Genomic DNA, 23,856 nt, shown 5'->3' with positions numbered 1-23,856 from the left:
GTTGTATGCCGAATTTTGCAGAGAGTACCCAGATATTCAAGTATCGGAGCAACGAGTATCACATCAATACCGGGTAATCATAAGACATAACCTTATCCCAGAGACTAGACGCGATACCATCAAAAGCGAAGTCGAACAGGAGATTAATAACCAAGGGCTAGTTTTAGATCAAGTCCCTAATGAAATCCCTGATGAGCAGATTCCTGAGCTTCCCATACCAGAAACTCAACCTGATAATACACCGCAGGAAAACAACGAGTTACGTGATAGCCTACTAAACGAAATGGCTCGCGCCGTACAAAAGTTTAATGGAACAAACCCACTTAGCAGACCACCGCTACCAAGAATAAACTCTTGTAAGAAACTAGGTGCGCTGTTACAAATTGTGAACACTGAAGTCCTAACCAATTACGTCGTAGAAGCTCACACATTAGAATATTTGCATATGCTTATCTACTGTGCAGCAACAGCAATTGCTAATGTAATGGGCATTAAGATCAGAACACGACGGGGTACTAATAACGGAAGAACTAGTAACAGAATTGCACCCAGGGAAAAGAGATTGCTCGGGAAGATTGAATTACTGCGTAGGGATGTTGGCAAGGTCACAGAATATTTACGAGGAGTACCAAGTAGAAAAGTCATTAAGAGAGCTGAAGAAATAATGCGGAGCACTGCAAGACACTCGAGATACGATCCAGAAAATAACACAACCCAACAGTGTCTGGATACATTAAAACAAAAACTTTCCGTCTATTCAGGGCGGCTAAGGAGGTAAATACAAAGTTAGTAACAACCGAATATGTGACAATGCACTTTTTGAAAGTTCCGAGAAGGCGTTCTACCGAAAACTCAATTCATTTGGTATTGTTAAGTGGATAAAAACGGATATAGAAATTCTTCAGCGAAAAGTACGAACTCACCTCACAAAAGCACAAAAACACCACACTAAAAGTGCAGCAGAACGAACGACATTACCGCGGTATTTAGGAGGAAGAGGACTTATGGATATAGGTGAGCAATTAGATAAACAGATTGCTAATTTAAGGACTTATTTTCAGATGCAGGCTTAGAAATCTACTCTACACCTCGCTATTTGCGCTGTAGATGACACAACACCAATCAAACTGAGGGAACCAGAAATGCGCATAAACCACCTTACTAATGACGAAAAAATGCGCATCCGGATGGGCAAACCTCTGCACGGGCGACATCAAAATGAGGTCAGTCAAGACTATGTCGACAATACAGCGTCGAACTATTGGTTAGCATTAGGAAAGATGTTCCCTGAAATAGAAGGTTCATTATTGGCTATTCAGGATCAGGTTATACCAACTGAAAATTACCTGAAATATATCGTCAAAGACCCTCAGATCCAGAACGACAAATACCGATATGGATGCCGAACCCAAGAAACCATCCAACATCTTACAGGGGGCTGCCAGGCATTTGCTGCAACTGAATACAAGGAACGGCATGACGCAGTGGGAAAAATCCTTCATCAAGATATAGCTATTAAGCTGGGACTTCTTCAAACGGACCATCTCCCATATTATCAATACGTCCCTGAGAGTATGCTTGAGGATGGCAACTGCAAGCTATACTGGGACCGTACTGTGCTCACAGACCAAACAGTGGCACATAATAGACCAGATCTCGTACTAGTTAATAAATTAACAAGACAAACAACACTAATTGATGTGACGATACCTAACAACAATAATCTACGTAGTAAAGTTACTGAAAAGATCGCCAAGTACAGAGATCTGGAAATTCAAATACAAAGGCAATGGAGAATGCAAAGTACCCAGACGATACCTATTATTATATCTACTACTGGAGTCATTCCGAAGAACCTCCTCGAAAACATAAAAAAGCTGGGTCTAAACGAACACCTTTATAAGACTATGCAGAAAGCTGTACTACTCACGACGGCCAGATGTGTACGCAAATTTCTGGGAGATACTCTAGCATACCAAGTCACCTAGGGCTCGATAACACGGAAAGAGTCCCACCAGAGCTCAATCCTTTTGATACCGTAGGTATCTGGGATGAGTCAATTTTCCCCTTAGAGGGAGTGTGAGTCGTATGGCTAAATTTGGATAATTTCTGAAAAATCCATAAGGATTTTATATGACCCCCACAAGCCACGTGGGATGCTTAATTGACAATATGTTTTCACATAACGGACGGGGAGTAGCAACGGAGACCTCAGTTGCACCTAGTGGACTTAATTTGAACCATATGTTGGAACGGATAAGCATTGTTAATCATGGTTTACATTTCATATTAATATATTTTTACTTTATTGTACTATACACGTAGTATAGTATAATATTACTTTATCGTACTATATACGTAGTATAGTATAATAGATAAAGTTATAGGATCGTGCAAAAAAATTTTTTTCAGATTTCACTTTTTTTCGACGTTTTGAGTCCCCCTGAGTCTAAAAAGCAAATAAAAAAAAACATGTCGGAAGTATTATGTACGTACGTATGTTCGCCACCGCCCAGCAAAAACTACCGGACCGATTTTGACGAAATTCGGTATGAGTAAGTTTAAGAGAATTTTGTCGAGAAACTAAGCTTTTCAAAAAAAAACCTCTCAAAGGGGGGCCGAAATAGGGGGGTTATTTAGGGCACATTTTTGCAAATTTTTACCGAAATGAATAAAATTCAACTCAAAGAAAGCTCATCGATAGGTAAATAAAAATACTGAATTTGACATTTCCAAATTCAAAATGGCGGCCAACATGGCCGACCGCCCATCCGACACATTTCCCTAGATGGTATCTAAAAACTTGTTTAAAATTAGTTTAATTTGAAAACGCCGTTATATAGTCTGGAATGATGGAACTGTCAGAAGGATGTTATCGTTTTTCAGAAAAAGTTACGGGTTGCCTATATTTAAGGGGTCAAAATTTGACATAAATTTGAACTAGATTTTCTCAAAAATGGCTTCAAGGAATTTTTTTATTTTTTGATATGTTTTTGATATCCTATCGGTAAATTAAATGACATTAGTCAGATTTCTTAACTCCCCATAGGCGGGGAGTTATGAATTTTTTATAAAAAAATATTCGAGTGCCCGTAACTTCCTTCATAATATAAACTTAAATTTGAAATTTTGCAAACATATATTGTATTTTATTATCTATTATCACAATAAATTTTACCAAAGATATGGCTTCCGGTTGAACCGGAAATGAATAAAAAATATTAACTTTTTAAGACACGCCCTGTATATTTTTACATATTTTGAAATAATGCAAAATTACCTTTCCAATGACATAAAACTCATTGCTGTAGCTTAAAAACTCGAAAAGTTACGGTAAATAGAAATTTTGCTATAATCTTATGTGTGTCCTCTCTCACGCGATCATAGCAGAGCATTATTGTAGGGCAGTCAATGAGCGTATTTGGCTCCAAATTCCATCCTACTACATTGATGTACTTGATATTTGCACAGTAAGTAGGGAATAGCTCAAGAATAAAATCTACCCTATATACTATGGCGCTTTTATCTTGGGGCGGTTCCCACTTCTTCAAGGGGGTGGAAAATTTGTTGGTCAAAATAAGCACAGAAGTGGCTAAAGAACCTATGTCTAAGCAAAAACTGGTCTATACTTTTTTTTTGAGAACTCAATACTCTTTGAGTTATGCGTAGATGAAAATTGTCCATTTTCATTGAAAAATGACACCTTTTCGGACGGATTTTTTGTGAATGCCTTAAAAACTATGCATTGAACTAAAAACACTATATAAAACATTAATTAGGTTATAAATAATAAAGAGATTCGTTCCTTCGTAAATGTTCTATTTATAATACAAAAAGAGATATGGTAGGTGAAAATAGTTTGTTTTTTGGTGCATGCCCAAATTGGTGTATTCAACTTAAAATAACAGAGGAACGGTAGGTTTTAGGTGTATAATGCTACCAACACCTTTTTTAGTGTTTGAAAAGGCCTTTAAAACGAGCACCATTAAATGTCGGTTACATACAAATTAAGCGAGATATGGTGCAAAAAAACATATGACTAATGTACTTTAAGGAAAAATGATAAGTATATACATTTAACTCCCCGTCCACCATAATTTAAATGCACTGTTTTTCTTTTGCAATACCTTTTAATATAGTGTTATTTTTACTTTCAAAATTGAACGGGTTTAAAATGAATGGTTTTTGTAAAAAATGTGATCAAATTCATTCTATAATTGGGAACCGCTCCCATGATAAAAGCGCCATAGTATATAGGATAGACTTTGAGTTAGGAGATTGGGCTACTCCCAAAATTTCATTAAAATCCATGCAGTAGGATAGAATTCGGAGATAATACCTTGTTCTTAGTCTCGCGCATTGACTGGCGTAATCGAAATAGAATGAAATGGAAATATTGTAAACTATTAATTTCTCAGAAAAATGAACTAATTTGAAATGAAAGTATGACTATAATATTCTATTGATTTATGCAATAATCTATACATCTATAGTGTGTCCCCGAATTATGGCATCGTACATTTTCTCAAATACAGGAATTAACACATTATTACAGAAGGTGTTTCTAAAATATCAAAATAACGAGTAACATTGTTATTTTTATAGAATGCCAGTATCTAGTACCATAACGATAATAGATCGGTACGATAAAGTTCTCGGGCGGCCCTTCCGTCCAGCGTTTTGCTTTTATTTACAATCAGAGTAGAACAAACCAGAAACGCTTTTTTGAGGTTTCGTAAATTTATGACTGATCTCAAGTTGGATCTCAATCTGAGATACAAGATACTAAAGTGTTACGTTTGGCCTGTTCTCTTATATGGAATGGAAGCATAGACGTTAAAGGCCAGCTCCATTAACAAACTTGAAATCTTTGAAATGTGGTGCTTGCGCCGAATGCTTATAATATCATGTACGGACAGACTCACAAATGAGAATGTATTCTTCTTCTTCCTACTTTTATAAGTAGCCTCAATGCCTGTTTTACTTCGGTTTTTAGCCTCCGTTTACATTGTCTGACCATCTTTTCCTCGGTCTTCCCAATGATCTTCTTCCATTTGGCGATTTGTCTCTTGCTATTCGTACTATTCTATTTTCTGTCATTCTTTGTATGTCAAAGGCGTGCGGTCCATGGAAGCGGGGGAAGCGCCGCTTCCCTATACCTACTTCGATATAAGAAAATATATCTATCATTAATTAATACCTATTTAATAACAAAAATTGTTCCCTAATCCAAGTAATCTAAATATTACCTAGGCATACGCATTGAAAAATATTAAAAATTAATCGCGTACGCGTACGAAAGAAATCAATATGCACACAATTCAACTACATATTCGGTCCACTCCTGACAGAAGCGCATCTCAAAATCGCCGCTTGTCAAGCAGTTGTCCGGTTTAAAAATTGGTCAGGGTTCAATGACCGCAACCCACTAGTCGCGCGAATTTTGGTACTCTGGAAGCGATCGTCCTAGCGCATCCTAGCGCCTTCCGACTGTTACTGCTGCAGCGGTGGTTAGGTACGTACATGTACATTCGCTTAAAGAATATGTATTTCGATTTAAATTTTTTGCAGATATTTTTCCTTTTACTGATCTTTTATTTGACATTTTACAGATGAAGTCAAATGACATTGCATTTTGTATAAGACAAATTGATGACTTTATTAATACGATAATTAAAAAACGAGAGCAGTTCAAAAATATTTGGGATAAAACTGAAATATGGGGTTTGAACATGAAAGAAAAATAATGAAGATTGATAATGTCGGCAACAGAGAGACCTTTTGATAATATTCTATAACAAATGAATTCTAACTTTCAAAATTTTAACGATTTAAAATTTGTAGAATTATATATAATCTTAATATTTCTAATTATAATTCATCAAAATTTCCCACAGTAATTTTCCCAAATAATGAAAATCTTTTGATATCCCAGCTTTGCATCCTCAGTTAAGTGTCGTTTATGAAACAACTGATATTAGTAATAAAGAAATACCCAGAAATCTGGGTATTTCTTTATAACTACTAGTTTAAACAAGTCACTGAGTGAAGTGGTCAAGTTGTGTGAAGTAGTAGGTACTAACTATCCCAGCCTCAACTGCATCAGTTGAACGAAGTTTTTCATTATTAAAATGCATTAAAAGTTTCAAATTAAAAGTTTAAAAGAAATTCAACAAGCGAAATTTAGCCGTATTATACATTGAAAAAGACTGCATTCAACAATTATCAGAACTTGATAGGAGAATAGACCTCAAGTATAAATAAGTGTCATATTGTTGAAAGTTGTGTGTTGTGGAAAATGCCTCGGAATATAATTTTTTTTTAAATAGAACTCTTCTTTAGGAAACAAAGCCCGGCGCGAGGACTCAAGGCCCGAGCTAGCAATATAGATCAATGATAGGTCACTATGGTTTGTTTTTAAACCAAGAGGAGTGATTCAAATTTACCGCGCTGTATTGCTTGTTTCTAATTGGTCCAACCGCAGGCAAGTTTACTCCACTGTTATAAAATTTTGACACTGGTGACATTTATCAAATTTTGACACTAGTGATATGTCATAGGTTAATTAAGTTATATCGGCAATTTTTTGTGTTTTCTGTGTTATTCCTTTAATTTTTGGATTGTTAGTCTGCTTTTATATAAAAAGCAGTTGTTTTTGGAACTCTTTAGAGACGTATTAATTTAATATAATATTTATGGATTACCGTTGAGGACCGACTATATCAACCAAAAAAGAAGATGTATTTGGCTATTATTCTAGTAACTTTCTTAGGTGTAAATCTGTCTTTTTAATTTACTCCTCCTAGTTAAAAAACAAACTATAGTCACTAGAAATAGCGGGAATAGAGTGCCTCACGCATTGATTGGGGTAGGATTTAGTGTGTAAGTCCTTGTACCCAGGACGTCTCACATAAGCACTTTGCTGATAGAGAGCCCCTATAGCGCATCAGAGTGTTATCAGGTGGGAAGTGGCTCGACCCTCGACCCTTAAGAAAATATTTTTATATCCTTATGGAATCGCTTCCCTTTCCGAAAAAGTCACCGCACGCCACTGATTGTATGTGTTGATTCTATTCGATTTTTCTTTTTTTGGTCCACATGTTTATTTCTTCTATACCACATCTCGTTCGTATTTCCTCACTTCTTACTCTGTGTCTTAGAGTTTTATTTGTTATTTTTCGTAAAACTTTCATTTCTGCTGTTTCCAGCAATCTTTGTGTTTTCGCCGTATCTGCTCTTGTTTTCGCTGTGTACGTCATTATCGGTCTTATTGTTGATTTATATATCCTGGTTTTTGTTTTCATTATGAGGTATTTGTTTCTTCAGATTGTGTTGTTGATACATCCGGCTGCTCTGTCCGCCATGTTCACTTGTTTTTGTACTTCTTCTTCCACTTTTCCGTAGCTTGACAGTTTTATTCCCAAGTTTACATCGTCCGGTTCCGCTGATATTACTATCGATTTAGTTTTTTCTGTTGAGATAACCATGTTGTATATGAGCGCCGTTTCCTCGAATTCTTTAATCAATTTTTGTAGGGCATCTTCGTTTTCGGCTGTTATTATGGCGTCGACGGCGTAGCAGATTATCTTTATTTCCTTTTCTCCCATTCTATATCCTCTTCTTTTTTTTAACTTTCTTTATGATTTCATCCATTATCAGATTAAATTAATGGGCTCAGCGAATCTCCTTGTCTAATGCCAGTTTCATACTGGATAGGTTGCGATAGTTTTCCCTTGCATCTTACTATAGCTATGTTAGGTATCATTATTTTTTTTAATTATGTATAAAGTAATAAGACTATAGGGAACATATTACGTGGAGAACGATACACTTTTTAACAAATGGTAATCGAAGGAAAGATATAGAGTAAGAGGGATTTAGTACGTAAAAATATGTCATGGATGGGTAATATTCGCCAATGTAAATATGCCTAAATAAGCGTAGAAGAAGAAAATATTAAAAATGCTTACCGTTTGTGTAGGATATCCCCCGTAAGATGCGTTTACACTAAATACTAATGATGTGGCCTGATCGTATGGTATTCTCGCTTCTCCGTATATTGCTCCTTGGTGATTTTTGTAGTACTTAAACATATCAGGGCAGGGAACGGGAGGTATTCTTATCTTACTCAGTATCGCTGGCAGCCAAATTAGTAGAAAAGCAAACTCATATTTGTACTTCATCTTTAATAATCTGAAAGTGAAATAATGATGATAAACAAAAAGATATCTGGCTATTAAAATAAACAAAAAAATATAAGAGTCTATCGCAGACTAATACCCTCTCTCTTCAATCCTGACCCCCCGGAAGGAATATAGTGGTCTCCAAAGATCTTTGTCTCTGGTCATTTCTTTGCATGCATAGCTCTTTTGCATATTCCTGTAATCTGATCGATCCATCTTGTTGGGGATCTTCCTCATGATGTTCGGCCTTCCATCTTTTCTTGTATAATGAGTCTTTCCATGTTTTCTGTGTTTGCTCTCATACCATGTTCAAAGTATTTTATTTGTTGGAGATGAAATCGTTGTATATAATTGTCGGTCCAAGGAATTCGTAGCATTCGTCTCCAACAGAACATTTCGTTGGCGTCTATCTTTCTTCTTTCCAATTGTCCCAGGGTCTAAGATTCACATCCGCTGGTCAGTATTGGGAATATTGTCTCTAATAGAGACACTAATGAAAATATCTCAATACCGAGGTACTTTCTATACTTATGAAAATCAAGTTTCTCCTATGTATTCCCATGTATTAGAAGAACTTTTCTCAAAACAAATTAATATTTATAGACGGAGAGCTAGAGCCGAAAAATCATCGTTATAAGTAATATGGAGTTTTTCCTGAGAAATGTGTCCATTGTATATTGACAATTATGACTCCTTTCAGACTGACACCTCAGTGGATACAGGAAGTAGCAATAAGGGATGAAAGGGGAAAGTTAGTGCAATCATTAAAGAGTTTCACCTCTTATTTTGTAAAACCTCCATCAATTTGCATGAAAATTGGTGACTAGTTAGAGCATACCTCAAGAAATGAAACTGATTTGGTGCCAACTTGCACTTTTACCCTGGTGGTGAATACCACCCCTTCCCGCGGGTGAAAACAATTTTATTAAAAATAACCCCACAAATCGATAGACTGACAAACTTTAAGTAAAATTTGTTATATCATGTTTTAGAAACAGATTTGTTATATCATGACTAAGAAAGGCAGTAAAAATATATGCGATAATTACCGGGGAATATCTGTCACAAGCACCATCAGCAGAGTTTACGGAAAAATTATCAAAAATAAAATATAACACGAATACAAGGACTTAGAGGCCGAAGAGCAAGCCGGTTTCCGCGCTGGCAGATCCACCACTGACCACATATATTGTGTAACACAGTTAATAGACAAACAAATAGCCTACAATCAAGAACTGCATTTAGTGTACATAGACTTAAAAAAAGCATACGATACTGTACCACAAAGTAAACTTTGGGAAGCCCTCGAAAAAACTAACATCAGTCTGAACCTCATTAAAGCTGTAAAAAATCGATACCAACATAATATAGCAAAAGTTAAGATAGGCAAGGAAATCTCGTCAGAATTTGAAGTGAATAAGGGTCTTAAACAGGGCTGCTGTCTATCGCCGACACTATTTAAAATATATTTAGAGCAAGTTTTGAAATCCTGGAAAAATAAATGTAAGAATATGGGTATACCGCTAAATGATGATAACATGCTATACACTTTATGTTTTGCGGATGATCAGATTCTTATGGCCCAGGATTATCACGATATTGAATATATGACCCGAAAAATCATAGAAGAGTACCGGAACTGGGGTTTAGAAGTGAATACCAAGAAAACGGAATATATGTGCGTTGGAGGTATACAGCAGGATCTAGCGTTGGAAAATGAAATAACTATTAATCACTGTCAGGAATATAAATACTTGGGTCTTACAATTACACAAGATGGAACGTTGTACAAGAATATCCAAGAAAGGTGCACACAAGGAAGGAAAGCTATCGCATTATTGAACAAAATCCTATGGGACCAAAGTATCTCCAAAGAAAATAAACGTAACATCTATAACAGCATTGTTAACCTTCGAGTGGTAACGTACGGTCCCTGACACCGACGAAATGGATTTTTCGCGGTAAAACTCAAATGCGCATATTTTTTTGTCCGCGCGGCCAGGTAGCTTTCAAATTCTCATCACACTATTTAGTCTTAAAATATCTGTGGCCAAGTGTGGATAGTTCATATGTTATTTGACCTGACGGTGTGAGAGACCGAGGTTACCATTTATGTTATACTTAACGGTAAGTTTTTGTTGTTTTTGGTCCATAGTCAGTTTAAATAATAGATATTAATTTTAGGAGTTGTATGTGAATATTGATTATGAAAGAGAACAAATCAGGTTGCAACAACTTTTTGACGAAATTGTTGCTAATTCCGAACCTGAACCGTACAGTGCGGTGCAGTGGAGTGTATAAAAAAATGAGGAAACAAACGGACAATAATTTCATTTTCTGTTGGACATTTGTTGAATAATTTTATTTTTTTTGTGATATTTCAACCGTTGTCGATATGTTTGTTGATATTTTGTATTCAAAAACTTGACATGATTTTGTAAATTGTTTGTCAATTATGTTAGTATCTAAAAGAAGCCAATTTTTTTTAATGTGCATTTTTTTCCCGAATATAAATAAATATTGATCATTTCTTACTATATTGTTATTTAAATATAGTTATGTTAAACATTTAGTCACATCAAAATATTAACAGAAAATCAGAACCTAAGATATTCATTATTAAAAAAGTCGGTGTCGTAGACCGACGTTACCAACTATGTTACAAGAATTCACGTTACCGGCGGAAGGTTAAGAGCATTATAACATACAGCAGCGAAGTTTGGCCACTTAAAGAAAAATCCGAAAATATGCTCAGAACAACTGAAATGGACTTCTGGAGAAGATCTGCTGGTATATCAAGAATACAAAAAATCAGAAATACAAGAATATTGGAGATAATGGATGTAAAGCATACAATAATGGACGATATAAAAACAAAGCAACTAAGATGGTTTGGCCACGTACAACGTATGGAAGAAGACAGATTACCCAAGCAAGTGCTACGATGGGCACCAAAAGGATGGCGGAAAAGAGGAAGACCTAGGAAAAGCTGGATAGAAGGAATCCATAGGGAAATCAGAGAAAGAGGCTTGAACGAAGACATGTGCTACGATAGAGAGCAATGGCGATTGGGAATCGGAAGACGTCGTAGAACGTTATGAACCGATTATATATATATATATATATATATATATATATATATATATATATATATATATATATATATGTATGTATATATATATATATATAAAAATATATGTTATATCATGTTATTAAAAATAAATCAATGCTTTTTGAGTTATTAAAGATCAAAGATTTGTCTATTTAAGAGCATATGCGTGAAATTACGGATGATAAAAAGAACATATGGATTAATTGTATGTTAATAAAATATTATTTTTATATTATTTCGATATTTAATTGAATTTTTTCTATCAATATGAACTGAATACGTCCAGAAACTGGGGGTGTCCAATAATGGGTACATTTGACATATTCGAATACACTTTTGCTAAATTTATGATATCGAAATAATATAAAAATAATATTTTGGTAACATACAATTAATTAATATGTTCTTTTTATCATCCGTAACTTCACGCATGTGCTCTTAAACAGACAAATCTTTGATCTTTAATAACAACTCAAAAAGTATTTATTTTAATAAGATGATAAAACAAATTTTACTTATAATTTGTCCCTCTATGGATTTGTGGGGTTATTTTTAATAAAATTATTTTTACCTCCGAGACGGGGTGGTATCCACCCCCCAGGGTAAAAGTGCAAGTTGGCACCAAATCATTTTTTTTCTTGGGGTATGCTCTAACTAGTCACCTATATTCATGCAAATCGATGCAGGTTTAACAAAATAGGAGGTGAAAACCTTTAAAGACTACACTAACTTTCCCCTTTCATCCCTTATTGCTACTTCCTGTATCCACTGAGGTGTCAGCCTGAAAGGGGTCATAATTATCAATATAAAATAGACACCTTTCACATGCCAAACTCCATATTACTTATGACGATGATTTTTCAGCTCTAGCTCTTAGACTATTATTTTATGGATAATAATTTAAATCCAGCCGTTTTTCAATCATTTATACTTCATAAATGGCCCGTTACCAGTTTTACTATACAGATGGATCAAAGTACAAAACAAAGTAGGGTGTGCAATAATCAATATTCAAAGTGGATTTAAAAAATTATTGCCTTGTGAATCATCGATATACACCGCTGAAATGATAGTTAGACTTTTTGCTTTAAGGCACATATTTAGATAGTGTCGTTGATAGACTAACTAACGTACATAAGTCCCAACAACTCAATATTATAGAATTGGAAATTATGACTCTTTATAATAAAATTGCAAATTTAGGAAGAAACATCATTATATCATGGTTAAAGGGACACGCAGGCATTAGTGGTAACGAAATAGTAGACAGGCTAGCCAAATCCGCCCTAGAAATAGGCGAAGAACTTTTCATGAACTTACTACCCATTTCGGATATTGATATTATTAGTAGACGACACCAAAAAGAAAATTGGGAAAGGTATTATCGAAACACGACAACTGGTAGTAATTACAAACAAATGCAGCCTGAAATTCCCATTAAAAGATGGTTTCATTCTGTATCAAATCGAAATTTCATATGAGTTATAAATAGATTGAGATGTAATCATGCTCTTACCCCCCTTCATATGTACAGTTTGGGTCTCACAGAGTCACCTAACTGTAAGTGTGGAATAGAAAGTGATCTACTACATATTCTCCTCGAATGTTCACATCAATCAGTAAATATAAACAAATTTTATGATAATCTTAATATATTAAACAATTTGATATTTTTTTCTGAAGATATTAATACATTAGAAACAATTTACGAACATATCAAAAACTGTAAATATAGATTGTAGCAATAAAATTTACCCTGTATTTAAGTAATTTTGCTAAAACAAAGCAGACATGTTTGTTAATAACAGAAATATTCAATTGCAAAAATTTAAATAAATTGCAAATGCATAGTCTACCTAATAATTATTAAAAAAGGTTTAAAAGTTAAAAAGTTAAGCTGCTGCATATGACACCCAAATATAGATAAAAAAATAATAAAAATACTATTTGTGCAAAGGGTACTGTAATTTCTTAGTTATTGACTAAAAAAATCTTCTACTGAATAATATATGGTCTTTCAGACAGGTAGGCTTTTGTCAGTTTACGGAATTTGGGGAAAGATGGTGCAGATTTTAGTTGTAGGGGAAGATCGTTGTACATTTTTTTTGCGGAATATAATATCGATTTCTTTACTAACTCCGAGGACGGGGTCGGCAAATAGACGTCAAACGTAGAATTTCTCGTGAAGTAGTCATGATTAGGTCTTGGTGGAAAGACATGTAGATGTTTACGAATTAAGGAAACAGTTTCTAAAATATACAAAGATGGAAGGGTTAAAATTCGGTGATCTTTGAAGTAACTTCTGCAATGTGTTGTTCTTCTGAGGCCAAACAGATATCTTATTGCTCTTTTTTGTAATTTGCAAATAACATCGAATTGGGCAGCTGTACCAGAACCCCAAAAAGGAAGACCATAACGAAGATGTGACTCGAACAAAGAAAAATATGTTATTTTGGAAGGTGCTAAATTGAGTTCATTCGAAACAGATCTTATAGCATAGCAAGCTGAAGAGAGTTTCTTCCGTAACAAATCGATATGGAGGAACCATTTAAGGTTGCTGTCTAAAAAATACCAAGAAATTTTACAGAATCGACGGTACTGATCTGGCTGTTATTAAGAGGTAAGGGTTGAAGAGCTCCTTTATAATACAATGCTACTGTTTTATCTACGTTAAACGAGAGTAAATTTGAGTCAGAGCAGGTTTTTATTGTAAGTAGATCAGAAGTTATAGTAGCATGAAGAGTTGCAATATTTGAGTTGCTCCAAGTGATACTGGTATCATCAGCAAAAAGAAAGATTTTCCATCGATTTTTAAATTAGTAATGTCATTAATAAAGATAAGGAAAAGTAGAGGACCCAATACTGAACAAAACAAACATGTTTGTTTTGTTTTTATTTTTTTTAAACCCTGTAGATTTAAGGAATTATTGTATATTATAATTGAAAAAAGAGAAGAACAAGAAAAGAAAGAGAAAAGAAAAAGCAAAAAAAATAAAAAAAATAAGAAGATGTAAACCTCCTAGATGTTGAATCGGGTGTATGTCTTAGCTTATTAAAAAAAAACAATTAATAAAAAATAATAATAAAAAACTAATAAAAAACAAATTGAAAATATAAAAAAATACAAAAAAAATAAATATGTACACCTGGTTCCAAAAAAAACTGATACGACTCTTGACGCGTATTTTGTAGAAAATTGAGCAGTGTATTTTGAAGGATAAATACTTAATATTTACATACTGTCAATGTCACTGCCAAATCTTAAAATTTGTCAGATAGCTTATTCTGTTCCACGGTTATTAGACTTTATTATTAATACTTTCTCCGCAACTGAGGGTATATTATCAACTGTATTGTTTTTAAACAATAGATGATAAAATAAAAATATTGACAGTTCAAAAATGTGAACATTATTGCATTGTGTGTGGCCTAAGTTTGGGCTGAAAACTGAAATTTATTACATTTTTACAAAATTTTGGAATATGTCTAATTACGTAGACCAATTTTAACAGTTGTTTTCGATACAGATTTAAATCATCTACAAATAGTTTCTAATGTCTTTTGATGTCAAATAATTAGGGAAGCTGGAATTCAACAGTTTAGAATTTTACATTGAGTTAATGCAAAATTGTGACGCATGTCAAAATTCTCAATGTATTTTAATTGTATTCTTTTTTTTTTCGAATCCTGAGAAAGCTAATAAATATGTTTGAAAAATTTAAACTCAGAATGAAAGACTACATTATTACCGAGGGCTGAAAGTCCCTGAAAACTTCTATAATATTTATTTTAATAAGTTACAGGGCTGAAAATAAAAAAAAGTGTGATATTTAATTTCAAATATTTCATTCAATAGAAACTGCTTGTTTATTCTAAGGGGCATTCCGCCCTCGGTAATAAAATGTAATCTTTCATCCTGCGTTTAAATTTTTCTAAAATACTTATTAGTTTTTTCATGAATCAGTTGTTTGTTGTTTGTTTATTTTATTATTTTTCTGTCATAATAAATATAATGTCAGATCAATCAAATACACTGCTCAACATGATGAAATCTTACTAAGAGTCGTATCAGTTTTTTTAGGAACCGGCTGTACAAGAAAGATATTTACAACCAAAACAGTGTATTATTTAGATAATAATTGCAATATGTTGGTTTGTTATGTATTTAGAGTTAGAAATACAGAAAAATTCCTCTGATTGAAAAAAAGAAATTTGTTTGTTTTTAAAATAACAAAATGTCTGGCTAATTGGCTCGTCCAAGACCATCAAATTCACACAAAAAAAGAGATACTAATGAAAAAATTGAAGGCCTTTAAGATGTGGATCAGTTGGTTTGATCTAGGGATGGCGGTTTTTGACAAAACACCGGTTTTCGGTTATACCGGTTTTTTTGCTTACGGTTTAACCTGGCGGTTATAACCGACCAAAAAAAACCGGTTTTTGAAAAAACCGGTTTTCGGTTTTTTTAATCCAATAGGTTACAGAGTAACATTAACAATACACTTTAATTTGCGATACTCCATTCGACTCGATATCAATATGATCAAAATTAGTACTATCGAAAGAACATGTATGACTTTTCACACGTTTGTATATTTGTAGAATAGGTACATTTTAACTCATTTAATACTTCCTGTATGAGTGTATCGTTTTGAAAACGTAGCGAGATTCTTGGAGATCCGTATTCGTAATCAGTAATTCGATATTCATAGGCAGAGCATTATTTTTGGTAATCAGAAGTCATTCACCCACTTTCATTGTCAAGAGTTAAGTGTGAAAAATAGATGATGTTTGCGTCTAATTCAACCAGATCACTCCTTATGTAAATATTATGATAACAAATACCTTTTCAAAGAAATATTATAATAAAACTTAATAATTGTTTCTGGCTGATGTGAGATTGCACTTTCAGTTTGCTTCTGTGTTTTATAAATTAAAATAAAATTTGAATTATAATTTTGTTTGGAATAATTACTTGAGAATAATAATTATGATTGAGATCCGAAATAATACCTAACCTAATCCTAATCACCGTAAAAACCTAATAACCGGTTTTTACTTTAAAAAGAAAAAACCGGTTATAACCGGGACGAAAAAACAACCAGTAAAACCGGTTATTGCGAAGTAAAAAAACCGGTTTTAGGTTTAAACCGGTAGGTCATATCGAATAAATAAGAGCATCTATATATAAAAAACAGTAAATATTCGAAAGTTACAATACTCCGGCCATGCAATGAAACATCCAGAGGGATATAACCTTCTACACCTTATAAAACAGGGCAGAAGTGGCCCAGGCCGAAGAAGAACATCCTGGCTCCAAAATCTCCGGGAGTGGTATCAAGAGACCACCGCTAATCTGTTTAGAACTGCCGTAAACAAAGTTATTATGGCCAATATGATCGCCAACGATTGATAATCAGACAGGGTACTGAAAGGTGAAAAAAATATTAGAGTTTAACCCAAATCACCTAGTCCGAAAATGCTTTCTAAGGGAGCTAGAGCTCTTTGAAAATAGAGTCTTGTAATTAGTTTTTTTTAATACCTCCAGAATGCTTCTATTTAGAAAAACAAAAACTGGTAAGCCTATTTACCTTTCAGAGATAAATCGATTCCATAAATTGCGAATTTCATTTACCTGCCATAGGCGTCTATTTTTTGAAAAAATTTTTCGTTTTTTGAATTTAAAAAAAAAATTCAAAAAATACTATTTAGAAAAACGAAAATTGGTATTATGCTTATTTATCTTCCAGAGCTGAATCGATTTCATCAATTGCGAATTTCTAGTACTGGTCATACGCGTTTGTTTTGGGTAGGTCAACTGTTATTCTATCGCATTATTTTTGTGTCTTTAATTTTTAAGTATTTTGACACTAGATTATTAAATTTTGAGATATTCGAGTACTAAAAGTTAATCTTGTTTTAAGTCGGTAAAATACACCACTTTTTAAAATTTTAATTTAAAATTTTTCAATTTTTTTTCAAATTAAAAGAACGAAAAATTTTCAAACCGATTTTTCTATAAAACGGTGTATCTTACCGACTTAAAGCAAGAGTACCATATTAGTACTAAAATACCTCAAAATTTAATAATCTAGTATTAAAAATTCCTAAAAGTTAAAGACAACAAGTTATGCAATAAAAAAATAATCGTTGCCCTATCTAAAAGGGAGGCCTGTGACCGGAACTAGAAATTCGCAATTTATGGAATCGATTTATTGTCTCTAAAAGATAAATAAGTGAACCAGTTATCGTTTTTCTAAAAAAAAGTGTTCTAAAGGTATTAAAAAAAACTTATTATAAGACACCATCTTCGATGAGGCATTTTCGGACGAGGTGATTTGGGTTAAACCATAATATTTTCAGCCCAAGAATAGACAGTTAAAATATTTCCAATTATTAATGAACATATTATATTACAATACATATATTACAATAATATTTTTGACAGAACAGAATAGAATAGAAATATGCTTTATTGTCACTGAAAACTTTTACAATTTTATAGACAAAGCTTATATACAGTCAAAAGAAAAATAATATCAACAACAAATAACAAATAACAACTATAATTTAATAAAATTAGATAAATCCACAGAGAACGGTAGTTCTCACCAGTGGCGCACAACACCCCTACAAGCGACACTATATCTATATACACACACGAAATTTTCGATTTTCTAAACCTGACTGAAATTAAAATTGGGCCAAATCCCATCTTAAAGTATAGGAAAAGACTCGTCCATCCTCATTTTGGTCCAAGGGTGTGGATTTTACGGCCCTTCGCATTTAGAGTCTGTTTTTCGTTCTCGTCCCCAAAACTCCCAAAAATTTCAAAAACTTAAGCCCGACCTTTGCGGCTTTTGATAGCACAGATCATTACTTTTCCAAAAGTTATCGAGCTCAGAAATATAACTCAATTTTTATTTAAAAAAGGGAAAATGTTTGTATGTATGTATGTATGTGTGTGGAAAAGTTGCACCGAGCTGAATTTTTTTTCTGTGTTTTAAGAGGGTGTGGGGGCCGATTCAGAACCGGTCTAATTTTTGACTTCTGACTACCCGTAAGCCAGCTAGAGGACTAGGTAGATACAAAATAGCATATTTTTTGGGCGTATATATCTTAGGTTCAAAAAGAGACAGTAAAACCGCAAATACACCAAATCAATAGGATTGAGTTAAGCTTTCAAATGGTGCTTAAGCTATCAACCTGAGGTATACACACTGCTCACCATAGCCGAAAAACTGAAAAATTAAACTTTAAAAATTTTGGTTTTTCGACAATTACTCAAAATTTCAACCTACGAATTGCGCAAATAACTGAGCGTTTGTAGGACTCAGGACGCGTCTAATGGTGTATATCTCATATCTGGGAAAATTCGAATTTTTTAGTTATAGGCTTCATAAATATGATCAAATCTATTTCTTATGGGAAAAACCGTTTTTCAAGCTTAATAATTCCTGTAATACGTTCAGTTATCATACTTGATCTTGGATGCATCACATACTACTTGTCAATACGTTTTAAACTCATGTTTAGTGATCAACATCAGTTCAGCCATTCAGAAGTTATAGAGCTCTAAAAGTATAATTAGTTAAGGAAATTAAACTTTTCACTTCGCAATTTTTACAGAATGGATCAATTTGCTTGAAAATTTGAAAATAAGTAGTGGATAGTCCAAGGATCAAAATCTATATGATGCCGAAAGACGCTTTTACCATGGGGTGGTTGCCACCCCATCTCGAGGGTGGAAATTTTTTATTATATTTTGACCGCAAATGTTGGTAAAAACATTAATTGTAAGCAAAAAATTATTTTATATTTTTTTGATAAAATTAATAGTTTTCGATTTATTGGTTATCGAAACTTAGTTTATATCGAAAAAATCAATGTTATTAATCAATCATCGTTTATGTACTTGTAGTGGTTACGATGCTAAGTTTGATTGGGCAATCCGAGTTCATTTGCTGGCCATAATTATATAATTATTAGGATGGCTGGGATATGAACTCGGATTGTCTTATCACTGGTGTCGTAAGTACTAGATCATTTGGGAGAGAATGCGACCAAGGCGACCCCAGAAAACGGTAAATTCTCGCTAGTGGCGCGCAACCCCTCTACATGCGACACTATATACTATATACACGAAATTTTCGATTTTATAAACCTGACTGAATTGAAAATTGAGCCAAATCCCATCTTAAAGTTTATTAAAAGACTCGTCCATCCACATATTACTTCTCCATTTTGGTCCAAGCTGTCGATTTTACGGCCCTTCCCATTTAGGGTCTGTTTTTCGTTCTCGTCCCCCAAACTCCCAAAAATTTCAAAAACCTAAGTTCGACCTTTACGGCTTCTGATAGCACAGATCATTACCTTTCCAACGCATGTTTAATTTTGAAAATCGGTTATACCGTTCAAAAGTTACCGAGCTCAGAATTAGAACTCAATTTTTATTTAAAAAGGGGAAAATGTTTGTGGATATGTATGTATGTACAGTCGGAAAAATGAAAGAATACCCATGAACGAACATATAAAACACGCTGTATTTTCCTGTCATCCTGTCACAAAGAAAATTGTCCAGTGCAAGTACATGTAACAATAATTATTACATGTAATTGAGCTGGCCAATTTTTTGTGTGACACGGTGACAGGAAAATACAGCGTGTTTTATATGTTCGTTCATGGGTATTCTTTCATTTTTCCTATTGTATGTATGGTTATGATCTGCTGTTTATTACTTTCATATCAATTAGTCTTTATTTGATTACTCCAATTAATTATTTAATTAAATTATCCAATTGTTGCAAATCATACAAAAAAAATTAAGAAAAAATCTCAGGGTGCCTTTTTTTATAACACAAAAAAATTATCTAAATTATCTTATGTTATACTTATCTTCTCTCGTGGTTTCAGTATCTCTTAGTTGATTCTTATCGGAAGAAAAATAGGAAAGGGAAATAAATAGAAATACATAAATAAGCATAGAGAAATATCTTTTATTATCAAAATCAATACTCAAAAAATAGATCAATTAAAACCTGTGGACATAGCTGTCCGAATGAAATTTTTACCTCTTAAATTTATTCTAGTTCAAATAAAAATTTATCGGTTTGTTCCCGATAAATTTGATAAAACAAGCTAAATAAACAAATTTAGGTATTCGCAAAATTACTTATACTTCCTATTTAATTTTTGAAATATTGGAATCTTAATTCATACGCTTTTACTCAAAATTTTAGTTTCCGAACATAAAAAAAAATCTTTCACATAAATTAACTGACCTTTTGCTTCACTCACAATGATGTCTCTTCTTGACTCAAACAGCTCTCCCTTGTTGACTATGTTAGGCTACCCATCAAAGCCCTATCCGTTCTCAAGCTTCAATCCAGCAGCATACCAGCACTAATTCTCCAAAAAAACAACGAGCCAGACCTCTTTTAACCAGTACTCGATTCAAACAACTCCAAAATTCTCTCCTCTCCTTCTCACAATACTACAGAACCAAAGAGGTATTTCTTCTCAATTTGATCTGTCTCTCGTTCCACTTTTCAGCTCCACTCTCCACTATCAAACAACCACTGGTACTTGCTTTTTAACTATCCACGAAAACTTTGACTACTCTTCCGGGATGCCGGTCACATAATAATTCCTCTTTCCCAAAACTATCTGAAAATTCAACCTTCTCTCCTTCCCATTATAAATTGCCAAACCAATCAGAGACATTTCTTCTTCCCCATTCTTTTTTTCATTCGAAAAAACCCACGCATACTTTCAAAAATATTCCTACCATCATAATAATTACTTTCGGGAAATTCTACAAAATTTACTCGGGGTTAAACAAAAAGAAATTAAAATTCCAAACTTTCTTTTACATTATTTTCTAAAGATATCATTAGCTGTGGCTTTTGGCCTCGTGCATAACAAAGCACCGTTATAATCTCCTAATACCCTGAACAATTATTGTCTATTCATATCACTTTCTTTCCTAATGTCTTTTATTTTTCAGGGAAAAAACTCATTAAAGATAAACCCACTTCTTAAAAACTACTTACAATAAATAGTTACAAATTAATATACAGGGTGTATCAAATGTATGTGCCCGCGTTTTATTAAAATTAATAAAGTTTTTATTCTATCTTTCATTGATAAATTGATACACAATAGTATGTATGTGGAAAAGTTACACCGATCTGATTTTTTTTCTGTGTTTCAAGAGGGTGTGAGGGCCGATTTAGAACCGGTGTAATTTTTGACCTCTGACTACCCGTAAGCCAGCTATAGGGCTAGGTAGATAAAAAACCACACGGAAAAACGGTTTTTCAAGCTCAAGCATTTCTGTAACAGCTTTAGTTTTCATACTTGACCTCAGATGCATCAGATACTACTTGTCAATACGTTTCAAACTCATGTTTAGTGATCAAAATTGGTTAAGCCGTTTAGAAGTTATTAAGCTTCTTCTTAACGTGCCCTATCAAGTCCCCTTGACGTTGGCGATTAACATGGCGAAACTGTCTCTGTCTCGAGCTATTCTAAATAGGTGTTCTGCTTTCTTTATTCCTGTCCACTCCCGGATATTCTTCAACCAAGAGGCCTGCTTTCTACCAATTCCTCTGCGTCCTTCGATTTTACCCATCATAATAAGTTGAAGAATATTATACCGGTCTCCCCTTACTACGTGTCCAAAATAGGCCATCTTTCTATATTTGATGTTATCAAGCAGCTCGCGGGTAGCATTTGCTCTCTTAAGGACTGCCACATTTGTCAGCATAGCCGTCCATGGTATTTTTAGAATACGTCTGTGCAGCCACATTTCAAAGGCCTCCAAACGGTTAATGGTGGATATTTTTAATGTCCATGCTTCGACACCATACAAGAGGACTGACCAAATGTAGCATTTAATCATGCGCTTTCAAAGTTGAAGTTGCAAGGTATCATTACAGAAGAATGACCTCATTTTTAAAAATGTCGTGCGGGCTATCTCGATTCTACATTTTATCTCTTTATCTGGATCTAGTTGTTCAGTAATATGGCAACCAAGATATTTAAAACTGGGTACTCTTTGAATCATATGACAATCAACATATAACCGTGAATCTTGATGGGCCAAACGGCTAAATACCATGTACTTTGTTTTTGAACAGTTTATATTTAGGCCAAAATCTCTTCCCACTCTGTCAATGGCATTTAAAAGGTGTTGTAATCCATTCATATCATCACTTAAAATAACTGTATCGTCTGCATATCTGATTGTATTTATCAGAATTCCATTAACCTTCACACCCCATTCCAAATTATGCAGCGCTTCCTTAAATATTCTATCTGAATACAAATTGAACAACAGTGGGGACAGTATACAACCCTGTCTGACGCCTCTTTGTATCTTGCATATTTCTGTTGATTTTCCATTTATGCAAGCTGTCGCTGTTTGACGCCAGTATAATTTTTCTATGATTCGTACATCTTGACTATCAACTCCTTTATCCTTTAGTATTTTAATTAATTTGTGATGTTGTACTCGATCAAAGGTCTTCTCATAGTCAATAAATACAGCAAAGACGTCTTTCCTTTGATCTCGGCATTTCTGCAATAATACATTTAGTGCAAAGAGTGCGTCCCGGGTTCCCAGTCCATTTCTGAAGCCAAATTGTGTTTCATCCTGATCTTCTTCACATTTATCTCTGATTCTACTGTGGATGATACGTAGAAAGATTTTCAAGGTGTGGCTCATAAGGCTTGTCATTCTATAGTCGCTACAGTTTTTCGGACGTTGTTTTTTTTGTAGGGTTATGAATTCGGACTTTAACCAATCTTCAGGGAAATCACCAGTCGAATAAACATCATTGAAAAGTTTGACTAGTATTCCAATGTTTTCCTCATTTATGAGCTTTAACATTTCTGTAGGTATGTTGTCGGGACCAACGGCTTTCTTGTTTTTTGCCAATTTTATAGCATGTTGTATTTCTGATTTTAGTATTTCTGGTCCTTCACCTTCATCTAAAGTGTCCAGTTCTTCGGGTCTATCATCATTATACAGTTCATTTATATAATTATACCAGGTAGTTCGGATTTCGTGTTCGTCTATTATCATTTTTCCCGACGAATCGGTTATAGTATGTGGAGTTTTCTTATAATAAAGACCAGCTACTTCTCTAACTTTTTTAAACATATTAAACGTATCATGTTTTTCATTCAACTTTTCTAATTCCTTGCATTTATCCTCCATCCATTTTTCTTTAGCTACCTTTATTTTTTGTTTAATTAGTTTTTGTTTTTCTTTGTATTCTGTTTTGTTATCTTTCAGTTTTCTTCTCTGCTCCATCAATTCCAGGATTTCATCAGTCATCCATTGTTGTTTTTTGTGCCTCTGCATCGTTGTCGTATATTTTTCCATTACTTTCCAGGTAAGATCTTTAAACGTGTTCCATATTTCTGTATTGTTTTCATTTGTTGAATTCTTTAGCTGATTATTCAGGTCATTTTCTATTAGCGTTTTGTTGGATGCTGATATATGTAATTTTGGTGTTTTGGGGTTTTCTTTGACTTTTTTGAGCTTCACTTGGA

The 23,856-nt window shown here is 33.8% G+C and overlaps 1 protein-coding gene across 2 annotated transcripts in view; it reads right to left on the bottom strand.

The window, feature by feature from the left end:
- Positions 1–23,856, bottom strand: part of LOC114324798 (serine protease gd-like) — an 83,976-nt gene that overhangs the window by 47,576 nt on the left and 12,544 nt on the right. For both annotated transcript variants that reach the window (XM_028272647.2, XM_028272648.2), the window contains exon 2: positions 7,971–8,193. In XM_028272647.2, the coding sequence (XP_028128448.1) occupies positions 7,971–8,183 (213 nt within the window). In that variant the 5' untranslated portion in view covers positions 8,184–8,193. The remainder of the gene's footprint in view (positions 1–7,970; positions 8,194–23,856) is intronic.

Source organism: Diabrotica virgifera, chromosome 7 (assembly GCF_917563875.1).
Source record: "Diabrotica virgifera virgifera chromosome 7, PGI_DIABVI_V3a".
Taxonomy (NCBI): Eukaryota; Metazoa; Arthropoda; class Insecta; order Coleoptera; family Chrysomelidae; genus Diabrotica; species Diabrotica virgifera.
This window is presented reverse-complemented; position numbering and strand designations above follow the sequence as displayed.